This window comes from Emydura macquarii, unplaced genomic scaffold (genome assembly GCF_026122565.2).
Source record: "Emydura macquarii macquarii isolate MOO-44397 ecotype Brisbane River unplaced genomic scaffold, CSIRO-AGI_Emac_v2 contig_369, whole genome shotgun sequence".
In the NCBI taxonomy this organism is placed as follows: Eukaryota; Metazoa; Chordata; order Testudines; family Chelidae; genus Emydura; species Emydura macquarii.
This window is the reverse complement of record NW_027130506.1, coordinates 11,143,456-11,169,487: the sequence shown is the minus strand read 5'-3', so window position 1 is coordinate 11,169,487 and position 26,032 is coordinate 11,143,456. Positions and strand designations below refer to the sequence as shown.

The 26,032-nt window shown below is 42.2% G+C and overlaps 1 protein-coding gene across 1 annotated transcript in view; it reads right to left on the bottom strand.

The window, feature by feature from the left end:
* Nucleotides 1-685: 685 nt before the first annotated feature.
* Nucleotides 686-26,032, bottom strand: part of TG (thyroglobulin) — a 200,145-nt gene continuing 174,798 nt past the window's right edge. Inside the window, exons 44-48 of the mRNA XM_067531578.1 lie at nt 23,683-23,864; nt 19,682-19,789; nt 4,000-4,140; nt 2,984-3,174; nt 686-1,043 (exon numbers count right to left, since the gene is read on the bottom strand). Coding sequence (XP_067387679.1) covers nt 928-1,043; nt 2,984-3,174; nt 4,000-4,140; nt 19,682-19,789; nt 23,683-23,864 — 738 coding nt within the window. The 3' untranslated portion in view covers nt 686-927. The remainder of the gene's footprint in view (nt 1,044-2,983; nt 3,175-3,999; nt 4,141-19,681; nt 19,790-23,682; nt 23,865-26,032) is intronic.

Sequence of the window (26,032 nt, the reverse complement as noted above, 5' to 3'; positions counted from 1 at the left end):
TCTGTACTTAAAGTCTATGAGATAAACTTGTATTTGTTTTTTCCTAAAGGAACAACCAAGTGCTGTGTGCTGAGGGGCGTGTTGACCTGAGGTGAACCTAGTGAACTGGGAGGCACTGCTTCCACGGAGGCAGCAGCTCTGTCAGTGCACTACAAAGTCAAAGGACTGGACACTCGAGTGTATGAAGTGGGGTGCACAGACAGGTTTGAGGGACTTTCAACCCAGGGCCAGAGCAGAACTCTGGGAGCTAGCTCTCTCCACAGATTTAGCCACAGGTTACCTCCGCTCTGCCCCAAGGAGTCAGTGGAGGACTCTAAAGGTTGGGGTGTGCAAACCGTGGCTTACAGAGGGAAAGAGCAGGGCTTGCTGAGACTAGAGTGGGCTGCTTGTGTTGCCAGCAGCCAGTGGCTTTGGGTGAGTTTCCCCCAGTGGGCACAGATAAGGCTCCCTTGCACTGGAAGCGGGGGGTAGCAATTCACCCTGTACCCCTAGGTAACCCCCAAAGGTTTAAGTCTATTTTGCAGACACACCTTGGTGCTTTAGCACAGGTATGGACCTTGTACACGGCACTGCTACTAGCAGTGCAACCTGCATTAGGTTTCCTTTCATTGACTCAATGACTTTTTCAGGGTTGCGAGTAACAAATTCTGACGTTAGGGTTTAGGGTTTTGTTTTTTTTGCAGTTTTATTGAACACTGGCCTTACATCACAAAATACAGTTTCTTCTGGCCTAAAATAATTGCCGACAGACTATTTTGCTGTGTCTCACTTAATAACCCATGTATATTTACAGTGAATGTTACTAACTCATCATTTCATGATCGGAAAGATATTGCAGTAATGGAAGCAACTGTGCCTGCAAGCTGTGACGCTGTCATAGAGATGTACAATGACATGATTCACCAATCTAAAATGCAACATGACATTCTATTTGCTGTAAGCCACCTTGTCTTCCACTGACTGTGTGTCTTCAGAATTAAGCCCTACAGCTGGTTCTTCACTGGGGCTACTTTCTGTAGATTGCTCTCCATTAGCTGTTCCGCCTGAAACCACAATATAAACAGGATTAAAATAAATGCAGTATTTTTTCAGAGATGCAGCATTTGAACACAGCGGGCTAAGAGTAATGACATTTAATAACATTTTTATATAGATGTAAACTTCTCAGTCAGCTAATTTTCATTTAGCAGCCCACACGCAGACTGCATTGCAAAAATGACAGATTGATAATTAATTTGACCATTTACGCAATGTATTAACATGCTTTAAGTAACTGTTCCTGGAAAGTAAAACTTAATTTGCAGTAATTCTGTGGTCTAGTCTCTACACTCCTGTATCAGAAGTGGAGTTTGCCTAAAGAAAATTATACTGTTCAAACAAAGTTGCTTTTGCCCTTTTTTTTTCCAGTGTAGCTTAGCCAGCGTGCACTCACGTGCTTGACATTTTGGTGCTCTGACACCCACATGCTTGCCTCATGCTAATGGAACCTGGTGTTCAAAGGATGTGTCGAATAAAAAGTGCAAAAAGAATTAGTACAAAATGTTTGATTCTAACCCCGGAAATTCTCCAAGTCAGTCTTGAATCATGTTAGAACTGCTCACAAAACGAGGGGTGGTTCATTATGTCTTTGGTATGGCTCCAAAATGTCTCTCAAAGAGTTAGGAGAACATTTTTGCTGTAGTATTAGAGCCCCAAAATCCACCTATTGTGCAGGGAGGTTTCCGATGCAGGGTTATAGTGTTAGTCAGTGGAATTGATCCTGTAGCGCAAATGGAATTTGAAGCCCTTGCAACTATACCTGGATACCCCACAAACATTCCATGGCAGCTCTTTGCTGGTCAGTTTCAAATCGGTAACATGGGCACTGGAAAAAGCCACGTAGCACTTTCCATTACAGTCACGTGTTTCACTTCTGGTTTTAGTGAACCACATGCAGACCCATGGGAGCAATCACAAACCTGAACACAAAATGTAGCTGTGGACTCACTATGAAACTCAACCCTGAGAAACTCAATTTGTTCAAACACACGTTTCAAATTCTGTGATCTGCCTGACCCCATCTGAACTGTTCCCTACATACACAGTTTGCAAACCAATTTCAAACCAAACTTGGAAGCATTCATACAGCTTTGATTACAAGTCATTTACAATGAAACAGACTCAAACTTTTCTCCATATGTTGCCAATGGCAATGCTAGTAATGAAATAATCCTTTTCACTATATATAAAATGACTGTCAATAAATAGTAGCAAAGAAGCATGAAAATTGTTCTGTAAGCTAATGACACTTCATTTTTTTTGTTTATGATCGCCTATGGCCAATGATTTGGTCAATTCACCTCCAGTTCGGCCAAAAAATAGTGCTCTCTCCCTCTAGACCAGACGTGAAATTTGAAGTGGAAAGGACTCTGAAGATTTTGGAAGGGGTGAGAAAGGCAAAATTGGATTTATAAGGGAAACCTGGTTATAACATTAACTATGGAGACGTTACCCCACACTTCTACCTTCTCCACCTACCTATGCACTCACTCATACATATGACCCTCATCATTGTTGTATCTGAGCACCTCCCATTAGTTAAAAAGATGGTGATTTTCCATAACGGGGCATACCTAGTTTTCACTTTTAGGCTGTGTCCACATTGCACCCAGCTATGGTTGCACACAGGTCTCTGCTATGTTTTCCCTAACTCTATTATAAATCTTTATTGTAGACCGTATGACAGGAGAGTGGGGCAACGTGTTTAGTTGTTGGCATGGTTTCAACTTTAGACTCTATTCTGCAATTTCAAGAAAAGTTTTAAAAATCAATTTTAAGAAAGAAACTCTCTCTTTACTACATCGATCAGTACAACCACATTAGCAGAGGCAATCTATGAAAATTATTTGCTAGCACAGGGAAAACTATAGTGTAGATAAGGCCTGGACAGGACTTTAAACAGAGGCGCCAAGCCCTACTAAATGACAGAATATTGTCTACTTACCTGTAGAAGCTTTGAGTGTTTTGATATAATCAGACCAGAAGGAACATTCTGCTTTTTTCAGTCCTTTATGATTTGGCAAGGAAACAGTGAATTCCTTATAGTTATCACCATTAGCATGTGGCAGGAATATGGGCCATGGGGACAAAGCTCCAGTTAATTTTCTTGAGAAATTATGAGGGTAGTTTGGATTTCTGAATGAAGAAATAGAAAAGATTATTAGAAAACAATGGCATAAACATCACTAATTTATAACCCGTACAGTTTAAGGGATGGGAGCTTTTCACATCTGGATCACTACGTCTAATTCAGTCTAGGCTAGCAACATTTAGGCATTATCATCTGAAAGCCATTTGGCAGTCTCTGATCAATTCGTAATGGACAAAGCATTCATCACACAAACACCATCACACCTAGCAAGTTAGCTGGCCACCTCAGCAGGCTTCAGACTCAAGACAATCTTCTGAAACTCTCAAAGGGGCACAGAAAGTTGCAGTTTCCAAGTGGAGACCCCACACTAGCATCTCACTAATATTTCTCACACACAGAAATGGGCCCACTAGACTAATACTGAGGAATATTCACAGTATGGTGTGACAAAGCTTGCACCACTACTTCCCATGCTTTCCCTGTGCTTCCGAAAAAGGTCTCCAGGCCAAAATGATCCTTGCAGTCCCTTCTAACCCATGATTCTACATTCAGACATGGCTGCCTAAATTTAAACTCCTAAAATTGTATTTAGTCACCAGCTGATCCCATTTATTTCAATGGAATCTGTGCATGCTCGACACAGCTAAAAGTTAGGCTATTTTTATGTAGGTGACTGACCATGGATTTTAGGCATCCGGGTGTGGCCACAGCCTTCTAAGAGTACTGGCCAAGGCCTAAAAAGCCTAAAAAGATCTTACTCCTGTGACTGGAGATTATTTGAATAAGGGCAGAATCAGGCACTAAATGTGCTTTTTAGTATATACACTCAAGCCCCAAAATAGTAGATAATACTTTAGTCACTCACTCACCCAGATTTTACAAAGTTGCCTATGTACTGCATTATTTTTAAGGAAAGGCTCTTTTCTTCCAGAGTAAATTGTTCTTCATACTGTGGGTGGAACGGCAGCCCAAAGACGTACTGAACATCAGGCAAGAGCTCCAGGCCTGAACTGAAAAACACACACACAAAAAAGTAATGACCCTTCCATCCGTTTACTTTGGGAAGGAGGGCAGAAGGAAAACAATTAAAATTAAACATCATATTACATTTTTAAATAATTAAAAAAATTAAGACTGAGCATTCAACTCTTCTGAACAAAAGGCCATAAATATACATAAATGAGGGAATGAAAGTAAAGAGAATTTACAACAGATACATTCAGGAGCCTGGAGGAATGTGCTGCAAGAGGAAGTAGTGGGAAAAAAGACGGTACACCTCTGCTGAATTAAGGCTGCAGATAAGAGATGGAGAAAGGAACAACAAGAAAAAAAAAGACATTTGTCAGTTGCTTAAATCATAGAATCATAGAAGATTAGGGTTGGAAGGGACCTCAGGAGGTCAACTAGTCCAACCCCCTGCTCAAAGCAGAACCAACCCCCAACTAAATCATCCCAGCCAGGGCTTTGTCAAGCTGGGCCTTAAAAACCTCTAAGGATGGAGATTCCATCACCTCCCTAGGTAACCCATTCCAGTGCTTCACCACTCTCCTAGTGAAAAAGGTTTTCCTAATATCCAGCCTAGACCTCCTCCACTGCAACTTGAGACCATGTTCAATAATATGTTCAATAAAATGTTCAATAATATTGGACCTCCTGCATCATCAGGCCTCTTCCAAAACAAAAATTCAAAGAAGAGAAACCAAAATGAAGGGTGAAATGGATTGTGGCATTAATGATGGAAAAATAAATCTCTGTTTATTTCAGAGACTTGGGATGAAAACCTGGCCCTACTGAAGTCAATGGGAGTTTTGCTTTTGACTTCAGTGAGGCTAGGATTCCACCCGTCGGGTGTCTGGATTGCAATACAGTTTCTCTGTGAGGAAGCTGGGTGTAAATCTACCTTGCACTAGCCTGCTGCACATTAATTGGCCACAGGGTGCGTGTGGACCCTGATGCCATGCACTAGCCGTTCCCTAGTGCATTTTGATCCTCCCATTTCAAAGCACACTAGGGAACTGTTAGTGTGTGGAAACAGGGTCCACACATGCCCAGTTAGCATGTAGCAGGCTAGTGTGAGGTATTTTGCATCCCAGCTTGCTGTGCACTCTTTGCATAGACAAGCCCTGAGATGTTTATGCAGATTTCTTTTAGACATTGTTTCATTCTAGTTTCTTTGGCAGGGGGAAAATGTGGTCCCTGCCGCCAAGTTCTCCTTGAATTCCAAGTGGTTGCCTACCAAACATGCTGTAGATACCACTGTAGGTCAGATTTAGGCATCTGCAGTTCTCTTTTACTGCAGTGGAATGATTCCTGCATGCAACCTGGAGTGTTCCAGCAGCTACAGAACTCTGGGCAGGCAGCATGATGCAAGACCGCCAGGACCTAATAGTTTGGGATATGTCTACTAGTACCTCAGGAAGCCAACAAAAATAGGTTGCTCAGCAGAAGTAATTGCTTTACTAGAAGATAACAGAGATGTGCTCAATACAGAAGTTTGGGTCCCAAATCATAGCATGTCCTTTTCCGTACCGCTTACTCAGGCAAAATTCCCACTGACGTGGTTAAATATTGATAACATCAAGGCAGGCTGCAGCAATCGACTTTTGGAGCAATAATGAATGGTTGCAAGGCTGGGATGAATAAAACCTAGGGCCACTCAGCGAGATTCTGGCTGCGAGTGGCTGCACAAGCTTGTTGTCAAAAGCAGTAGCTGGGGTCACAACTGAACTGACTTTGTTAATGGACATGAAGTGCTGCAGCACTGATAAATCCCAGATGCTGCCTCCAGTGGAACAAGGCTTACATTTCAAAACACCCCAGGCAGGTGGACTGAATGGAAGATGACTCTTTTATATTTTAGGGTCAGAGGGAAGGTGGTGCTACTCTATCTCCAAAGCCCCTATTTCAAAAAAACACCCGCCCATCCCCACTAAATGAAACACATCTTTGCTTTTATTTTCCTTTGTCCTATCATAAAGCCTCAATAATACTTAGCATCTGGAAACTGAATTATTTACAGATTTTTCACCAAAGAAGTAGGTCTGAAACTAGATTAAAGCATATTTTTCTTCTCCAAATGTTTATAAAAGGATTAAGCAAGATTAGAGTTTAATAATTCTGCTTTAAGAATAATTTGCTTGGCCTTCTACATTTATAGCAATGTTTGGCATCAGTGCAGTGTGGCAAAAGTAGTAGGCACTTAAAGGAGCCATTATGTTTAAGAGAGAGAGTCAGTTTGGAGTATAATGGCTTCTATCAAATCAATGATGTGGTAGTTAAGGGACAAATTCATCCATTTATTGGAGTTACTCCAGGGATGAATTTCTCTCTCAATAGAAAACAGGTGGGTTGTTAGTGGAGGCCTCTCACACAATGAGGTCACATTCTCTGCACTAGTATTTATAGATATGGGGTTAGTTATGTTTATACCCTAGAAGTATATTTAGCAAACTCTTAAACTGACATTTAAATATGATTTTGTTCATTGCTCTTGACTGACAGTACTATGCTTCGGCCAGTGGGTGTCAGTAGTAAGAGGAAGAAAAGAATGTTGAAATGTTGAAGGTGGGCTGTGTGTGTGTCTGTCTGTCTTAGGGTGACCAGATGTCCCGATTTTATAGGAACACTCCCGATAATTCGGGGCTTTTTCTTATAGAGGCACCTATTACCCCAACTCCCCCATCCCAATTTTTCAAATTTGCTCTCTGGTCACCATAATCCATCTGTCTATTCCAGATGATTTTTTCTCTCTCATGGGTAAAAATCTGCCCAAAGGGTTTGTATTGCCACTCATCATCACCATATCTGAGTGCAGAGCACTAGAGGTCCCAGTGCTACGAGATTTTGAATGACCTGGGGTCCATCAGGAGCTCTGAATAGAGAAAAGTTCCACAGGGGTAGCCGTGTTAGTCTGAATAGAGAGGAGACCAGCAGCTAAGCAAAGCAACTGAAGTAGTACCATTTGCAGTACAAGGGAAGTGGGAAGCTGAGGGGTTCAGAGGTGAGTGACTATAATAACCGGTCTATAATAAATAACCTGTCTGTAATAAATTTGTTACTTCTTCAGGAAGTACTTCTTTGCTGTCACTTCCCTTGTAACACTCTCCCTTTTCCAGAGTCTCACATTAGCTTTTAACTGGCCTTCTTCCATCCTGATTCTAAGTGTGGAAGTTCAGAGCCCAGCGGAGGGTGATTTAGCTGGCATCTTTACAGGGCATTTTGATGAAAGGACACACTATAAAAGCAACAGCAAAAGGGACTTTTAAATACTTTTTTTTAAGAGAAGACATTCAAATGAAAATATATCGCCCTCCAAACTATTTTTCATAAAGCACCACCATTTAAAGGAACCTCTTTTAAAGCAACAAATCAGTTATAGTAATAAAACTCTAAAGATAGTTAATTGTAAGGATATAGTTCTATGTAATGAGTGAAATCCTGCTCTGTTGAAGTCATGGGAACTTTGCCAATGGCTTCACGAAGGTCAGAATTTCACTCAATAATATTACTGTGCATAGCACTTTTCATTCAAGGATCTTAAGGCGTTTTACAAATATTAATTGACTCAGCCTGATAACTCACTTATGAGCTAGGGTATCTGTTTTACAGATTGCTAAACTGAGCCACAGAGAAGCTAAGGGCTGTACTGTACTACCCTTACTCATGCTGAACTGTACTAACTCCATACTTGATTACAGTGGAAGAACTCCCAAAGGAGGGCACTACGCAATATAAGTAAGCCCTGGTGGCACAATCTGGTGCTAAGAGACTTCCTCAAGGTCAATCAGTAATTCAGTGGCAGAGTCAGGAGTATAATTCAAGAGAAGAACTGGTTGGAGATTTTTCAATGAAATATTTTTCACCTGAAAATGCCAATGCACTCCAAAATGTATTGGCTTTAACAAAACTGTCCTTGGATCCAGAATGGAATTTCTGGTAAAAAATCAGAGAAGGAGAGAGAAAGAGAGGGAGAGGGAAAGAGAGAGCCCCAAAATAGCTTAGGACAGGGACGTGAAGAACTAGATCTCTCACATCACAGGCGAGTGTACTAATCACTGCACTAATGGGTATTCGGGGGTGGGGGAATGGGAAGAGATCAGTCTCTCACGAATGCTGAAAAGTCGAGTTTCCATTCTGACGAGGAACAAAAAGAAATATCGACACTTCAAAATTATTCATGAAGTGCAGTTCTTGTTTTCTGGCCAGCCCTATTCAGCCCTAATTAGAACAGGAGAGTATGATGCGACAGACCACAGTGCTTTCCTTTAACAGGATTTTAGCTACAACATACAACCATTGTTGACCAGACACTTCAAATTCGGACTCATTCTGTATTATTTCCCCTTAGCAGAGATGCAGACAATTCTGAACCTTTTCCATGGTCTGTATCTAGTTCATTATTTCACGCTAGAAATTCATTTTTGGATTGTAGTGATTTGAATTTTAGGTGAATACTTTATTGTCTAAAAATTTGAGCTAATCTTACAGCATTCTGAGTCAAATCTTCTACTTTTCAGTTGGCTTTGTGCAATTTTTTGGTTTCTTTTAAAAAAATAAATAAATAAAACAAAACAAAACAAAACAAAAACCCTCCATCAGACAAAGATATAATCCAACATAAATCAGTGTCACAATTCAAATGCAATAAATAGTTAATTTTCATTCTAAAGTTGAAAATAACAAGATAAGCATAAACCTTAAATGAGAACTACAGACAAACCAGGGAAATTACTTAGCTGAACTAAGCCACATTAGCAAACACACCAAAAGGATGTTTATTTGCAAAATGTCTTTTTGGCTGTATTGAACAATGATGATTAATATCCTCCCACTTGAAAGGCAGAGATAACGATTAACAGAGTAGACTTAGAATTGTCTAAACTATATGACTTAGAACAGGAAAGACATGTCTAGCCATCTGTTTCCATTCCTTTTTGTGCTATTAAATTTTTATTGATAACTACACAATGGGAACATATACATGGGGATTTAAACCTGGAGGGGGGCAGGGCAGAGAATGTGCCATAGGTCAGATAATGTGTGGATGGAATTTAGTTGATGTCCTCTCCCCAAAATTCATTCCATCTTCATCTGTGTAAAGAGCTCTGCCCAGGTTTCCTGATATGGCATTAAGTAACCTATATGAAATAAAAGTCCCCTTTTTCCCAAGCTATATTGTTTTGAACCTTGCTCTTTTGGATAGTGACAGGGTGGGGGAATAGCAGCTGATCTGGAGAAGCTTAGACTTTACACAGTCTTCAGCCCTGCCTTGGTTTTGGCTTATAGACATTGAGAAAAATCCTGCCACGTTGTGTGGCACCAAGCCAGACCTATGCACGTCCCAATGGGCAGTGCCACCATGACTCCCACTAAAAGGAGTGACTGACTGTTAGGGCTGGCCTATCCTAGAAAATTAGATCAACCCAGCCATGTCACTCATGGGTGGGAAAAATGTACATCCCTCAGCCACATAGTTAAGCCAACCCAATCCCTGATGTAGACAGCACTAGGTCAATGGAAAAATTCTTCCATCTACCTAGGTACCACCTCTTGGGGGGGGTGGACTGACTACAGTGATGGGAGAACCCCTCTGGTCACTATAGTGAGTGTCTACCCTGAAGTGCTATAGTGACACAGCTGTACCACTACAGCTGTGCCACTGTAGCATTTTAAGTGTAGACATAGCATTAGCTACAGAGGATTTTACTGAGGATCTTACAAATCTCAGCTGGGTAACTGAGAGTCAAGCTGGGTTCTTTTCTCCTCTTGTATCATCACCAGTAATAAATGTTCTGAAGACCACATTATTCCCTCAAGAACATGTGCAGACCCACTGCCATCAGCTGATTTGCATAGGTGCAGCTGGACCTGTAACTGGAATGTAGTAAAGAATCCTGTTGATGCACAAGAAGAAATAGAACCCTGCACAGTTTCTTCTCTGTGGTGGTGCTAACAGGAGTAAAGCAAAGTACTTAGACTTACACTAGTCACTGAAATAATCAGACGGATATCTGGAGTAGATCTCGGGAGCAAACTAGTATAATTTTTACATAGTCACTTTAAACAGAAGAAATGAATTTTAAATGACTTAAGTGACCAGGCTACCGAGTGAGTCAGTGTCAGAGCTGAGACCCGAATTCCGAGAGTTCCTGGTTCCCAGCTCCAGGCACTAGTTATCATTGCCACTTAGCAATAGACTTAGCAAGGCCTATGTGATTAGAGAAAAATCATAGTTTATGCTGAGAAGGTCACACTTTCAGACTGATTTGACAGAACAATATAGGTGAAATCCAGGCCCCGTTGAAATCAGCAACAAAACTCCCAGGGACTTTAATGGATCCAGGATTTTGCCCCAGCTGTATAGCTCAAGAATACCATTCCAATTTCATTTGTACATAAAGGACCACATGTTTGCACAATCATTTGGCCCCTCTGAAAATCAGATTAGAAGGTATGAATCCAGAATTCTTTTCTCAAGACGTATTGGAAACGATAAATTCAGTTCTTTATACAGACTTCTAAATTCCCTTTGAATTAATATTGATAGATTTACAGAGAAAGAATCAGTGTCCAGTGATGTCTCTGGCAGCCACAATCTGAACTAAACTTACAGAAAAGGAGCAATCCTCCAGCACTTAAAGCATTTTGCTTGGGATTCTACATTTATCTTTAGGACTAGCAAAAAAATAAAACCAAACCACCTAGTGAAGAAGATACTATTTGGCTGCAGACAAGGAAGAAAATAAATAGCTAGACATTTATAGCAGCATAATGGGCCAGATTAATCCCAGATGTTACCTCATAGCCTCCAGGGATACATTTGGCTCCTTGTGTCTCCATATATTACATAATCCTTTCAGACAAGTGGTGGAATATATAAGAGAAAAACATTTCTCTTGGTTTCTTTAAGGAAAGTTGGAACATATGGAAAAAAAACTTACAGGCCTGACAACTCCTACAGGCATAAAACTGTCACCTTTATACTAAACAGACCCAAGTGGATACATTTGACTTGCAAGAATATCCTGATATTTCTTGTGTATTTTCCATATGATTCAATCACTGTATATTATTTACTCCCAATACATAACATTTTCAGCTATACACTAGGGATGTACAAATTGAATCAAACAGATGTCAGATAATGTGAACAGTGGTCCAAGTCAAGAATGTGAATGTTTGTTATTAGATTTTAATGCCAGAAGGGACCATTGTGATCATCTACACTGAACTGCTGCATAACATAGGCCATGGAATTTCATCCAGTAATTCCTGCATTAAACCCAGTAACGTGGTTCAGCTACAGATTATATTTAGAAAGACATCCGTTCAGGTCAAGCATACTCATGGCAACTGACACAGACCCTGAGGGGCCACAGTTCCTGTAAAGGGCTGGAGAGGTGCATGCATTTCAGGCACTCCAAAATGTAGATTGCAAATGCCAGACTGCACTTCGTGGAAACTGAATGCTTGAAAACTTGGGCATTTGGTTTACATGCGTACTTTCAAAGGATGCTTTTGCATATTTTGGTCCTCCAAGATTTTTAGCCTGGTGTTGCTGTAACACTAGACTGCTGCAGACGTCCTCCCTGCCCATCATAAATTCATTCTATTCTGATACTTTTCCTTTATAAATTTATTTGTATCTCTAAAATTCCGAATATCTGCTGAGTAATGAGACCCCCAACTCTGAATGTGACCACCCTAAAAAAAGAAATTTTAGAAAAAAAGATTAGATCTGGACCTGTCGGCTGAATGTCAGACAGACAGTGAAGGGAGTTGAGGAGATGTGACATGGTTAGATTCGTGTGAAAGGAGGATTATTTTAGCTGCAGCATCCGAGAGGGATAGAAGAAGAGAAGTGAAATTTGAGCAGAGTAAGTTCATTTGAGTCCAAGGGGGAGAAAACCAAGTTTTAGCAGGAGTGGTGGAGAGAAATTAGCATATTTTAGAGGGGTTTTAGAGGGAAAAGTGATAAGACTTTGGCCAATGTACAATGTATACTCTGATTACTACTCTTGATTGGCTAAGAACTCACGCATTCTACTGTGTTTGTGACCATGTCCTCCCTGCCACCATTTTCATCCACTTGTTTGTCTCATCCGCCTGTTAGGCCTTGCTTTACAGATATGTAAATTGTTAGAAGCAATTTCCTTGAACAACACTTAAGATAATGGGCCTCAGCATGGGTATGCTGCCAAGTACACCTTAATAATAACGAGGCTGAGGTTCTCTGGGCCTGTTATGCAGAAGGTCAGATTAGATCATCAGAATGGTCCCTTTCGGGCTAATAAATTAAATAAAGAAATGTATCAAAGTATAAATGTATAATGTCTACTTTTGTTTTGCCGTATTATTGGTAAGTTTTACAGCCAACATTTGTATAATTGTTATTCATCGGAAAAATCAACATGCTACAGAACTGAGTGGATTCACACACAACCTGAATTTGAAGTACCTTTCCCATCCCCTTTGTTTATGGGAATCATATCTCCTGCCACTGAAATGCAGTCAGCTCTGGGGATGTGGCAGCTGTTCAACAGCACACAGCAGCATCACACAACAATTCAGAAGTGAAGAATACAATACCGCAGCTGAAGTTACGGAGAGTAAGCAGAATGCAATTACTGATACAGGAATTTGGGAGGACACCAAGGTTAACAACAATTGCTCTTGTAATAACTATTAGGGAATTACTGATTGTGGGACAGCTCCCTCAGCTAGAGCAAAACAGTGTAGCTCCACTGACTTTAATGGAATTACATCAATTAACACCAGCTCATTATCTGGCCCTTTAAGTGAGAAGGACCTTGATTTTTACATATCATCTGACAGACAGCACCTCTGGCAACCCAGTGGACCTTAAAACCATGTTGGGGATTTGCTATAGTAATAATTCAATGACAGCAGTGCCACTTAATGAATCACCAACAAGCCAGATCACACCTGGGGTTATATAGAAACAGCCTAAAGGGCTAATGAATAGCTTCTTTATATGTTATCAGTAGTATTTACAAAAACCAAACAAACCACCATTGCTGTCACAATGTATTTAACCTGTCTCTGTTTTCTAACTAAAATTATATCCTGAATTTCTACATTCTAAACACAACCAGCACTAGACAGTCACATTCTTGTTGCATTGTTTAGAACCAATGTTTACTCTAAGGCCCTAAGTCTTCTGCAAAGAGTGAAAAAATGGCATCTGTGTTATATATTTGTGCTGCAGATCATTAATGCAGGAGTTGGCTATGCATTATGTTCCTTACTCAAATAGAAACTGAAGACTAAAACAGACACAGTGTCATGCCAAGCTAAGAGATTTTTACCATATGGATAGTGATATTAGCTCACCCTCTGCAAGTTCCATTTCCTTACTTGAGAACCACCATTTAATGTTTTTCTGTAATTTTCCACATCTATTATAAACAAAAGTGTCGACTGTTTTTTCCATCTATATCTGTATGTGTTTGTATAACATAATAGAACACACTTTACGTGTGCATATGTACATATCAGAAACATGCTACTGTAAGATAAAATTATCTTTTCACCGTCATCTCTACATTTTAATGCCTCTAGCCTTCTGCAGTTATTTATTGCTTAACTGTAAAAAGTTTTGAGAGGTCCTCAAGGCATATGTAGCAGGACACTGAGGTAGAGAAGGAACTAGATGACATGTAGGAATCATTGCATTGTGCAACAACCTGTTTGGAAACAGCTATTTTCACAGTATGATTACTGCTATCTATGAATCTTGGGTACATATATGGTCCGCAGTATTGTAGTACCTGTGAACATTACAATGTTTAATGTATTTATCCTTACAACACTTCTGTGAGGTAGGGAAGCATATTGTCTACATTTTATAAATGAAGAACTGAAGTGTAGCACAGAGAGGCTAAGTGACTTTGCCCAACATCACACATGAAGTCTATGTGTAGGAAGGTGCAGTGGCCTTCCTCTGAGCCTGGGCCCGCGGAAGGGCTGCAGGCACCCAATCAGACTCTAGACTTGCCGGCAGCCCAGTCTGCCCGGCAACCAGACAGCTGGACCCCGATAGGTCCTGCCGGGCGGCCAACCCGGCAGCAGGGGGGCGGAGCCTTAGGGAGGGCGACAGCTATAAAAAGCAGGCCCTGCAGCTCAGAATGGGGAAGGCTGCCGGCGGAGACAGACTCACTGCCTCGCCTGCTGCGGCAAGGGGCTGAACCACGCCAGACCACTACCTCAGGTAACCCTCTCCCAGCCTTGCGGCCCCGGCGACCCGCCTCTAAGGCCTGGGTTGGGCCTCCGGGCCCCTTGGACTGGCCGAGGCCTACAGGTCCGAAGCGCTGGACCCAGCCTCAGGCCCGCAGCGGCTGGGACGAGCCCCCTGAACCGGAGAAGCTGGGAGTTCCGCCCAGAAGCCGGTCCGGACCTGGAGGAGCTGCCAGATGCCCAACCCCTGGAGGCAGGATCCGACCTGGAGGAGTTGCCGGAGGCTGAACCGTACCCCCAGCCCTGCGATCTGGAGGAGCTGCCCCTCGCTGAGGAGCTTCCCAACCTACCCCCCGTGGACGCAGAAGGACTGACGGGCCTACCCCGTGCGGTGTACCCCGACGACCCGGAGGAACCGACGGACATAGGTACCGGGGAACCCGGGGAGGAAGGAGCCCAGGGACAGCCAGAGGCATGGCTGTACTAGGGGTAACGCCCCATCGGTGTGTTGCGGCAGGAGCCCCGCCGAATGAGTGGCAACACCCGTGCCACTGCTAGGGGGCCGGGGCGCAAGACTCCTTGCTCGCCCACCCTGCCTGGGGGCCAGGCACAAGACTGTAAAACTAACATTCCCCTGTCAAGTAGAAGGCGCAGTGGCCTTCCTCTGAGCCTGGGCCCGCGGAATTGCCGCCAGGACTGGACCGGGCAGGAGCCCATCCTACACTATGGTAGTGCAGAGAATCAAACCTATCTCTCTCAAGTCCCAGGGTAGCTCCTAACCACTGGGCCATCCTTCCTCTCTCCCATGTGAAATTGTTACAGCTTGTACAAAACACTGTGGAACTCAATAAAGTTGAGTCGTATCATGCAGCTTCCTTGTCTCAAACATTTCCATATACCAGAGATGGGCTCAAGATGCAAAATCTAGACCCAGCTCTAAATCTGAACTTCTTAGGGGTTGAAGTAAAGCTGGGGAAATAGTGAAAAATATACCTGTAAAAATATATTCAGAGATGTATGGAAAGAATTCCAATTACCTGGGAAATCTATAGAGGTAGCTAACCTATGAGAAACTGTGTTTATGAATAGTGTATTCAAATGAATATTCTACAATGTGTCATCTAAATTACTCAGATTCAATCATTCAACTGGCTCTAGTTTGGGGAGCCCGTTTGGACACATCTCTATCATATATGCGGATTTTGTACTTTACTACCTTGAGATTACAGGGGTTTTCTCATTTTTACTTGAAAGCACTTTGTGATGAGTCTATTCTGTGCAAAGTCACACAAACCAATGGACTCATCACCATGGTTTACTTGGTGTGTAATGAGGCTGTCAGACAGTTTGCTGTGTGTGTGTACTGGGGGGATTTTAACATGCTAGAAATGAGAGAATGAATTAGGAGAAGCTCAATTAGAAACAAATGATTTACAGAGGCCCAAATAATATTTTTTTATTGGACCAATAAAAGATATTAGCTCACCAACCTTGTCTCTCTAATATCCTAGGACTCGCAAGGCTACAACTGCACTGCATATTACAGCCACCCATAAACACAGAACTTGCAACATGTTAGACTGTGTGATATACCCACAGATTTGTGTGCAGTATGAAGCTGTGCACTGAATAAGACCTGGATCCTGTAGAAAAAATAGTGTGTAATCATGTATACGCACAAGGGGACCAAATTAAGATTGCACAGGCAACCTGAATTCTGGTATTTCCTAACTTTTAAGTGCTTGACTTTGCAACCTAAATAAAGCTCTTTTCACAGTTTTTGTTTGTTTTTTTAAATTGAAGCATAAATAAAGATGTGCCTGGATCATGAAGTTTGGCTCCAACCTGAACCTGACACTGGAGGATTCAGATGTAACATTCCAGTTTGGGCCCGGTTCTCATTATAAGTGACTTGGTTCAAGGCTACTCAGAGAGCTTGAGATTCTAATGGAGAAATTCCTGGCTCCCTGTCCTGTGTTCTCATCACTAAGCCACACCTCTTTATCCCCTAGTGTCAGGCACCAGATTTTTTTAAGTGGCTATGGGAAAGTGAACTAATAATCTTTTCTCCAACTCATTTTCTTCTATGATCAGTTTTCTGAACTGACCAAACGGTAGGCAAAAGGAATGTAATGCATTCGGCTGGAAAGCATGGAACAAGGATTGGCTTAGATGATGGCTGGCCAACACGTAAATATTTTAAGAATGTGTACTTCAAACCAGGAAAAGCTATGTAAACTATTGCTGATATGGGGAGTCTGAGAAGTAGTAAATCTTGCAAGAACAAGAGAGCTCTCTAATGGGACAAGATGAGGGGGAAAGCTTGCTGAATCCTCCTTAATTTCTGTGGTTCTAAAACACTTACTATGAGGTACACAAAAGCTATCATATCTATCCCTCCAATTAGTCCGTATTGTAGCCAATATGTGGGCTACCTCCATTCTCTTTCAAGATGAAACTTGCTAACTAAACTGAGAACACACCTTTTTTTATATATATCCTGCTTGGTTTTGGCAGAGTGCATCTCTGTTCCATTTGGAGTCTTGTAAAAGTCACTTATCTAAGTACATGGCTAACCAAATAGAACATTGTGTGAATGTTCCTGTAAGAGTTCCCAATGAAATGACAGCTCCCTAGGGATTCAACTCTTCTCTGCTTTAAATAAAACTACTGTATGTGCTACAGCAACACAATGGCTGTCATCTGTAGCCCAGATCTCAGTTGGTTTTAAAACGCTTTCTGCCATGCAATCAGAAACAAATTTGTTCACAGCTCGTAGACCAACTTCAGCTCAAAATATAAAACAAAAAATGCCCTCCTGACCCACCAAAATGAAAGCTCTACTCACTCCGCCATCCCATCTTTTCAGAGAGAAGCTGGGAAAAGAGAGAGCTCTAGTCACAATGCCATAAATCTTAAAAGACACAAATGGACCAAGCAAATGGAGGATATGGAGGGAGAACATTGCTGAGAAAGACTATGGCCCCAATTCAAGATGTGCTTAAGATTAAGCATCTGCTTTAGTGCTTTGCTGATTCAAGGTCTTTAGCAGCAAGGATGGGAGATGTCGCCTTTATTGACTTTCTGACACTTCTGGCCTGGGAAGGAAGGAACCAAGATCAGAAACCAATGCAGCGAAGGTGATTCTCGTGGCACTGAAAAGCACCAACCGCTAGCTGGAAACTAGGATGCCCAGCCATGACTTCTGTGAAGGGATGTGTTTAAATTAGTTTGAAAATCTTCAGATAAAACAAGTAAAAGCTGATTAACCCTCATAATTGGCAGTTACCCACTTTATGGGAGAGGATTCTTGTAGCCCAGTAGAATTAGGGGTTCGGGCTTCAGCACTTATAAAAATAATTTTAAAAAACAGTTTGAGAAGCTGTTTCTAGCTGGAGTTTTAACCCTTCTTTCTTCCCAAACTTAATGCAGCCTCTCCCAATGATGTGATTAACCCCCTACTGTAACAAAAAGGAACTCTCCCAATGCTAATGTCACACATGCTTGGCTTAGGCCCCGATCTTGCAAATACTCATGTAAGTGAGTAACTTTCCCAGTGAACTCTTGGAAGGTGCAGCCGAGGTACAGAGAAGACACAAAGATGCCTTTAAGCCACCGTCCCACTACCCAGGTTCTGCCTGCTCTGGGAACCAATGCAAACCCTGGTTAAACTACAGCATCCCAGAAGGCTGCTCTGATGTATGGCAGTCCCAGAATGGCTGCAGCACAAAGTGGTCCTACCGGCACTGGGGAAGTTTTCCAGGGGCCACTGAAGTTTCTTTACGGCCTATAAATGCCACCAGACTGGTATACAGGGACTGGTTCAGGGCGCAGAGTCTGGCACAGTGACCTGCCCAAGTCACACAGGTAATCTGTGGCAGAGCTGGAGAATGAAGCCAGATCTCGAGTCCCAGTCCAGTGCCTTAACCTGACCATCCAGCCTCTCTACTCAGGAGTGTTGGGATGGTTCTAAATTACTATAAATCACTGAGGCTGACGTAAGTCTGGTAAAGCTTGGTAAATCTGAATGCTAAAGGATTCTGGGAGCAAGGCCTCTTAGCATTTTGGCAAAGCACTAAGAATACAGAACTTGCACTTGGCACTGACATAAGCCATGATTGTTTATCCAGGCCCTGTGTGTGTAGCTGTGCTGATGTGACAGACCAATGGTCAGGGTCAGCCAATGGCCAGTTTGCCTAGTGGGTATGTGTAATGGTGAATCTGGGACTAACTGACCCAATAGAACAGCATGACATTAGGCGCCCGGGTGAATATTTGACAATATGGACATGTCAGCCAATCCCTGTTGTCCCTCCCAAAACTAATTAGAAAAACAAGTCACAAATAATCATGATATGCTAAATAAGTGCCAGCAGAGCATATTTTGGGTACATGTCACTCCTTTGGGAAAAGGGTATAAATATTGGGGAATACCACATGCCACACAGAGACACCCCAATTAACATCTGAAGAGGGACTTTCGAACCAAAGTCGGGGTAACCAACACCCTACCACAAGGGACCATTAAATAGATCAGGTACTCAAGAAGAAGAACCAGAAAGTCAGGGTAGCCAAGACCCTGCTACAGTGGACTCAGAAAACAGACCAAGTACCTAAAGGAACCAAAAGAAGGAAGGTAAACAGTCTCCATCTGGAATTGGTATCTGTACCTGCTTTAACAACGAGAGTCCTGTAGCAATTTAAAGATGAACAAATTTCTGCAGGCATAAGCTTTCATGGGCTGCAACCCACTTCGTCAGATGTACCTGCCTTGTTTGCTAATCAGGATACTATGTCGGGCCAGCATAGTTACTGAGGGTTTATCTTGGGGAATGGAGACTTATTAAGGAGAGACATTGTAAAGCTTTTTCTGTTTGTCCGTGATACCTGCTTTCCAATAAATAGCTTTGCACTGAAGAGATTGAATCCTAGTCTTCACTGGTACGGTTATTGGGTGCCCAGCTGTGGGTATGTGAATTCATCCCGGCCCAACAAGGAGGTCATTATTGAGCTTCTCATTGTTGGGCAGTCAATGGTAAAACTCCATTGACTTCAACAGTAAAGCTCCATTGACTTCAACAGCAGCAGAGTTAAATCAATGCTGAGCACAGTGAAAAATTCCACCCCTCTCCTTTTTATGCTTTATCGCAAATCATCTCCCTTTAAAAAAAAAAAAGAAAAGAAAAGAAAAAGCCTATTGACCATGGCTGACTTATGCCCAGTGCTATGCAAAGAAGGGGAAGCTGGTCCAATGACTTGTCCAATATAGAGCAGAGACAAAACCAGACCAGACCACCCTGGTTTTAGCATCACAAACTCAAAATCCAGGCAAGGAGGCAAGACAGATATCCTTACCTGCTCTGAGAGGAGCTCTCAGGCACGTAGTACATGAAGACATTCCCTCTGGAGTTCTCAGCCCAGTGTTTGGCCATGCTGATAATGGGACAGGTGATAAAGTGGTCACTAAAAAGAGGCAAAGAAGAGAATATTCTCATATGGAAACCATTATTGTGGAACCAGAAAAGACTTTACATAATCCGTCTCTCTATTTTAGACGGCTTGCTTCCTTGGGTCTCCCAGAATGGCTTCTGCTTTCTATACCTGCCTTCCTCCCCCGTGACGTGAACCAGATGCTCTCCACACTCTCCCTCTAGAGAGAGAAGATGGCAATTAAAGCCTGCATTGTTTAGAAAGCTCTAAAAATTAAGCTCTAAAATTATGCTTTCCCATGCATAATAATGTTGCATATTTAAGATCTGATATCTCAGGACCTTGCAGGCATAGGAAGCATTATTTCATTGAGTCTTGGCTTTCTAATGGTACAGATCTACTTCTTGCTCCAGTGGTTTGCAAAATATGGGTTCAGTGACATTTTTTGAAAGTACTTAAATATCTCATTGATTAAGGCCGAATATTGCTCACTCTGGATCTTGGATCTGTGTAATTTTGGAAGGAACTTCCATGTTTGGGGGAAGGAAAGGAACATTTAACTAGCATGTCTTAAAAGGCATCTGTTTGATGCTGCTTGGGGATACAGAATAAGACAAGCAGTCGTTTGGGAGAGATGGCTTCATGGGCAGAGTATAGGTAAAGTGATTCCAGTTGCATGACAAATCTAATTTGCCACATAGCTCAGAAATGTATCACAAAGAAATCACCATCACACACTTGCATAATTTGCACACACAAAGACTTCACACAAGGCAGCAGGTGTGTGTGTGTACATCCATATCTACACAGATATATATGCATACATGATAGTGTCCGTCGCAGTGAATATGCAACCTTAGGTGGTACACAGAGCTTTTACAGGAACTGCCAGAAGCGAGTGGTGAGTGGAAAGAATAACGTGAGAGAGACACACAACAATTCGTTTTTTTCTTAAAGCACTTTTGGTTACCCGGCCCCACCCCAGGGAAGCTATATTAGTTTACCAGAATTTATTTTAAGTTCACAGAGCCTCAGCTCAAAGACCACAAAGACATGGGCTGACTGACCACAACTCTGTTTAGGAGTTACGGTAGGCAACACCCATTAAAAACTAAAGCCACTATTCCTCATAAACCTGTAAGAATGAGGTTTTATAAGAATGGATGGTCAGAAACGACACCACTTTGAGAATATTAATTCTGGGTACGATTCTGAAACCTGCTGACTGTTAAAAACTTAATTCTATGCAGGAGGAACAGGGAAAGGAGTCAAATGTATTCCTAGGGAAATTTTAAAAAACAAAAATGAGATACTGCTACATCTTAAAACGTGGGCATCTCTGCAAACACCAATTATGATTGTAGAAGCAGAAACAGCTTTGATAATGGGGGGGAAAAAAAGCTTCCTCATGTATTTTAAGAATAGAAACAAATAACTTGGAGAGTGTGTGTGGGTTTGTGTGCCTTCTTATATCTCAGAAAATACTGCTTAGAAAAAACGATGAAACTCAATTTGAACCTGGAAAAAATACCTGAGAATCACTGCCAAAGCAAATTTAAAAATAACCAAAACACTCTTAAATGATAAACAGAGAATGTGGGTTACAACTTAACCACTTAAGATTCTTTCTCATCATTTATGACCTCACTAAAACTTGGCAGAAAAATTATAGCCCCAAAACATGAAACTGCTCTGAGTTTATATATTTATCTAAGTATTTTTTTCAAACTCTTCTTCTTCTCTATCTAGCTATTTTCAGTATTTATAAGGTACCTATCACCACCTTATCCCGTCTTAAATATCTGCTGTAGCCTGGAGTAAATATTATAGTGGAAGTGTCGTCTAGTGATTAGAACAAGGGACTAGAAGTTTGGTGACCCGTGTTCTGTTACGGGATCTTCTACTTACTCACTGTATGACTTTCCACAACTCACATCTCTGTGAATCAATGTACCCATCTGATAAGTGCAGATAATAATACCCATCCCAGAAGGTTGATCTGGGGCTTGTTTAGGGTTTATAGCACATTTTGAGGCAGGCCCTCAGATGAAAGAAGTGACAGAATGGAAGTGCCAAGTTTGATTATTATAATGGCTCCTGTTTGTGGTAGCCATCTGATGGGGTGGGAGGTGGTGATTCTTGTGAGGGACAGATTTACATGTACCGGAATTTCCATGCAGCATTCCCACAAGTTATCATAATTTTCCTCACACTTTTTAGCATGTTTAGTACTGGAATCCATACTGAAATATGTTGTAGGTAGATGCTGCAGTGATTGGCACCACAGAAATATGACAGACGGATGGACATGGAGGAAAACCCAGCCCAGTGGTATACTTGATCCACCATCCCCCAAATATTATTTCAAGGAACAAACTGCAGCCTGCAATCTGATTCTTGCTTGTTTTCTCCTGGACCTCAATGGACAGGCCCACCAGGTGCACCAGAGGCCTTTCCCAAAACACGTTCATTCAGTCATTGGATTCCAGGATCAGATTTTCTAAAGTAACCTTGGCTCACTTTCAGCTCCCTCTCCCAGGGCAGTGGCCTGCAATGTCAATGAAGGCTGATGTAGGCCTCTGGTGTTATGCAGAGTGGCACAAGTGAAGAACCATACTGTGGAGCACAGAGAGTGGAAATCAGAACACCGCAGCTGCAAGGGCTCCTGTAAAAGCAGGTGTGAAACAGCCTGGTCTTCACATTGAGATAGCTCAGTAAATCAGACTATCACGTTGCTAAATACTTCTTCTTGGGGAGAAGAAGCAATCTTCATAAAAAAACCGGATGCTAAACAGAGACAGCAAAGGGAGGTTTCTCCAAGGAGGAAGGTTTTCTAATCTATTCCAATTAAACACGAAGGGCCAAATTTTAGCCAGTTTAGCGTGGGTGCAATGGAAGAGCAGGTGCATGGAAAAAGCCAGGCAGAATTGTTCAGTGGTTAGTGCACTAATTTAGGAAATTGGCATTTTACAGTCATTGTGCACTGGTGTAAATGACTATATACGGTGCCAGGAAATGAAGCATCAAGCTCAAAGGTTTCCTCTGCCGCCTTCGTTTAGCGGTCTGCGAAATGGGATCAATAATACATAGAGGTGGTGTGATAGTTAGTTAATGCCCAAACCTGCAAGTCTTCTGTGCATGCAGATCCCATTGTTTTCTGTAGAAGAACCTTTTGTGAAGAGCTTGCCAGATGGGATAAGCTATGTTTTTACACTCTGATAATATAAATATGAGTGCAAAGGCCAACATTTTCAAATCTGAGTATCTGAACTTTGCAGGCATCTAAATCCATTCTCAGCCACCTAAATAAAAGACACCAATTTTCAGAATTTCTGAACTTGCCTAGTTTCAAGAGCTGCTGTAAGGTGCTCAGAATCTGAAAATCAGGTCAGTTATTTAGGTAGCCAACTGTGTATGCTAATGGCTAACGTTAGGCACCTATCCTTGAAAAATGTGGCCTAGGAATTGTCATACTGTCATCGGTATCATTAGGGTCAAGCAGAAATGGACCTTGGAAGAGAAAAATCCCTTCTTGCAACCAAATCATCTTTAATAGCAAAGGGTACACAGGCAAATACTTTCTGAGTTAACCTTTTCGGTCTTGATATTTTTTACTCCAAAATACACCTGATGTGGAAACCCATTTTCAAAAGGGCACCAAAAACATTTCACTTCCCTCTTTTTACTAACTGCACATGGCATTAGACGTTTCAAAATAAACAAAAAGAAAGACGGAAAAAAAAAAAAAACCCAAACAGCCACCCTACGATGCAATCCAGAGACTACAGTCTCCCATTTTCCACCTCTTTACACAGGGGCTTGTGAGGTTCTCACTACCATGGCAAGTGTGTGTATTTGACAGTGCTAAAAACCCAAACCCGTTGAATCCCAAATCACACAACAGAACGTTAAGATGAATTTCTCACCGTGTGGCATTCTCCAAAGCCCTGGAAAATGATGCATAATCGGCAGTCGAGTGCTGGAGGGAATAGTACCAGGTGGCTGCATCTTCAATGAAGGAATTGGAGTCCTCTCCCCCGAGGGAATTCTGCAGAGCTTGATAAAAGGCTGTTTTGCTATTGGCTCGTCCTTGACTTTCTTCGAATTTCTAAGAGCAAAATCAGGGTCTTTTTTAAAAACAAAAATTAAACATTCCACAGAATGTACATAGGCCCAAACCATCAACTGCAGCACTCTCCATGCTGACCTCTGAATTCCCATGGGAAGGTGGCACACTGTCTCCATGACCTGATGGCCCCTTCCTCACCCCTGTTACCACACAAAGATGTCCCTCCGCTGGGGCTCTGTGCGGGTGTATGAAATGCATAGATGGATGGCCAGGCACTGTATCACTCATAGACTCTAAGGTCAGAAGGGACCAATATGATAATCTAGTCTGACCTCCTTCACAATGCAGGCCACAGAATCTCACCCACACAACTCCTGTAATAAACCTCTAACCTATGACTGAGTTGAGTTATTAATGTCCTCAGATCATGATTTAAAGACTTTAAGGTACAGAGAATCCAACAGCAAGTGAGCCGTGCCCCATGTTGCACAGGAAGGCGAAAACCCCCAAGAGCCTTTGCCAATCTGCCCTGGGGGAAAATTCTTTCCCGACCCCAAATATGGCAATCAGTTAAACCCTGAGCATGTGGGCAAGACTCACCATCTGGACACCCAAGAAAGAATTCTCTGTGATAACTCAGAACCCACCGCATCTAACATCCCTTCACAGGCAATTAGCATATCTACCACCAGTAGTCAAAGATCAGTCAATTGCCAAACTAGGCTGTTCCATCCACCATCCCCTCCATACATTTATCAAGCTCACAGTTTTGAAGCCAGCTAGATTTTTTCACCCACTGCTCCCCTTGGAAGGCTATTCCAGAACTTCACTCCTCTGATGGTTAGAAACCTGTGTCTAATTTCAAGTCTAAACTTTCTGATGGCCAGTTTATATCCTTCAGTTTTTGTGTCCACATTGGTGTTTAACTTCAATAATTCCTCTCCCTCCCTGGTATTTATTCCTCTGATGTATTTATAGAGAGTAATCATATCTCCCCTCAGCCTTCTTTTGGTTAGGCTAAACAAGCCAAGTTCTTTGAGTCTCCTCTCATAAGGCAGGTTTTCCATTCCACGGATTATCCTAGTAGTACTTCTCTGCACCTGTTCCAGTTTGAATTCATCTTTCTTAAACATGGGGGACCAGAACTGCACACAGTATTCCAGACCCTCACCAGGGTCTTGTATAATGGTACTAACACCTCCCTATCTCTACTGAAAATACCTCATCGGATGCATACGAACAACTCTTTTCCCTCCTTGCAGTTTACACATTTTAAGCACTTTATTTATTACGACTGTTGTTTATATAGCAACAGTGGTCTGCTACCCTAAGTGATTTACAGAAAGTGTCCCTGCTTGGAAGAGCACACAGATAATGGGTAAGCAATGGGATAAAACACAAAGAAAAGTGACAGAGTAGTAATGTGTCCTTTTAGTTGCACAGTTTCAGTATAGCTTGGTTTCTTCCATAGCATCCTAGAAGATTAGCATTGGAAGGGACCTCAGGAGGTCATCTAGTCCAACCCCCTGCTCAAAGCAGGACCAACCTCAACTAAATCATCCCAGCCAGGCTTTGTCAAGTTGCACCTTAAAAACCTCTAAGGATGGAGATTCCACCACCTCTCTAGGTAACCCATTCCAGTGTTTCACCACCCTCCTAGTGAAAAAGCTTTTCCTAATATCCAACCTAGACCTCCTGCATTGCAACTTGAGACCATTGCTCCTAGTTTTGTCATCTACTACCACTGAGAACAGCCTAGCTCCATTCTCCCTGGAAATCCCTTTCAGGTAGTTAAAGACTGCTATCAAATCCCCCCTCATTCTTCTCGTCTGCAGACTAAACAAGCCCAGTTCCCTCAGCCTCTCCTCATATGTCATGTGCTCCAGTCACCTAATCATTTTTGTTGCCCTCCTCTGGACTCTCTCCAATTTGTCCACATCCTTCCTTTAGTGGGGGGCCCAAAACTGGACGCAATACTCCAAATATGGCCTCACCGGCACTGAATAGAGGGAAATGTGGCCTCACCAGTGCAGAATAGAGTGGAATAATCACTTTCCTTGATCCGCTGGCAATGCTCCTACTAATACAGCCCAATATGCTGTTAGCATTCTTTGCAATAAGGGCGCACTGCTGCCTCATATCCAGCTTCTTGTCCACTGTAACCCGCATGTCCTTTTCTGCAGAACTGCTGCATAGTCAATCGGTCA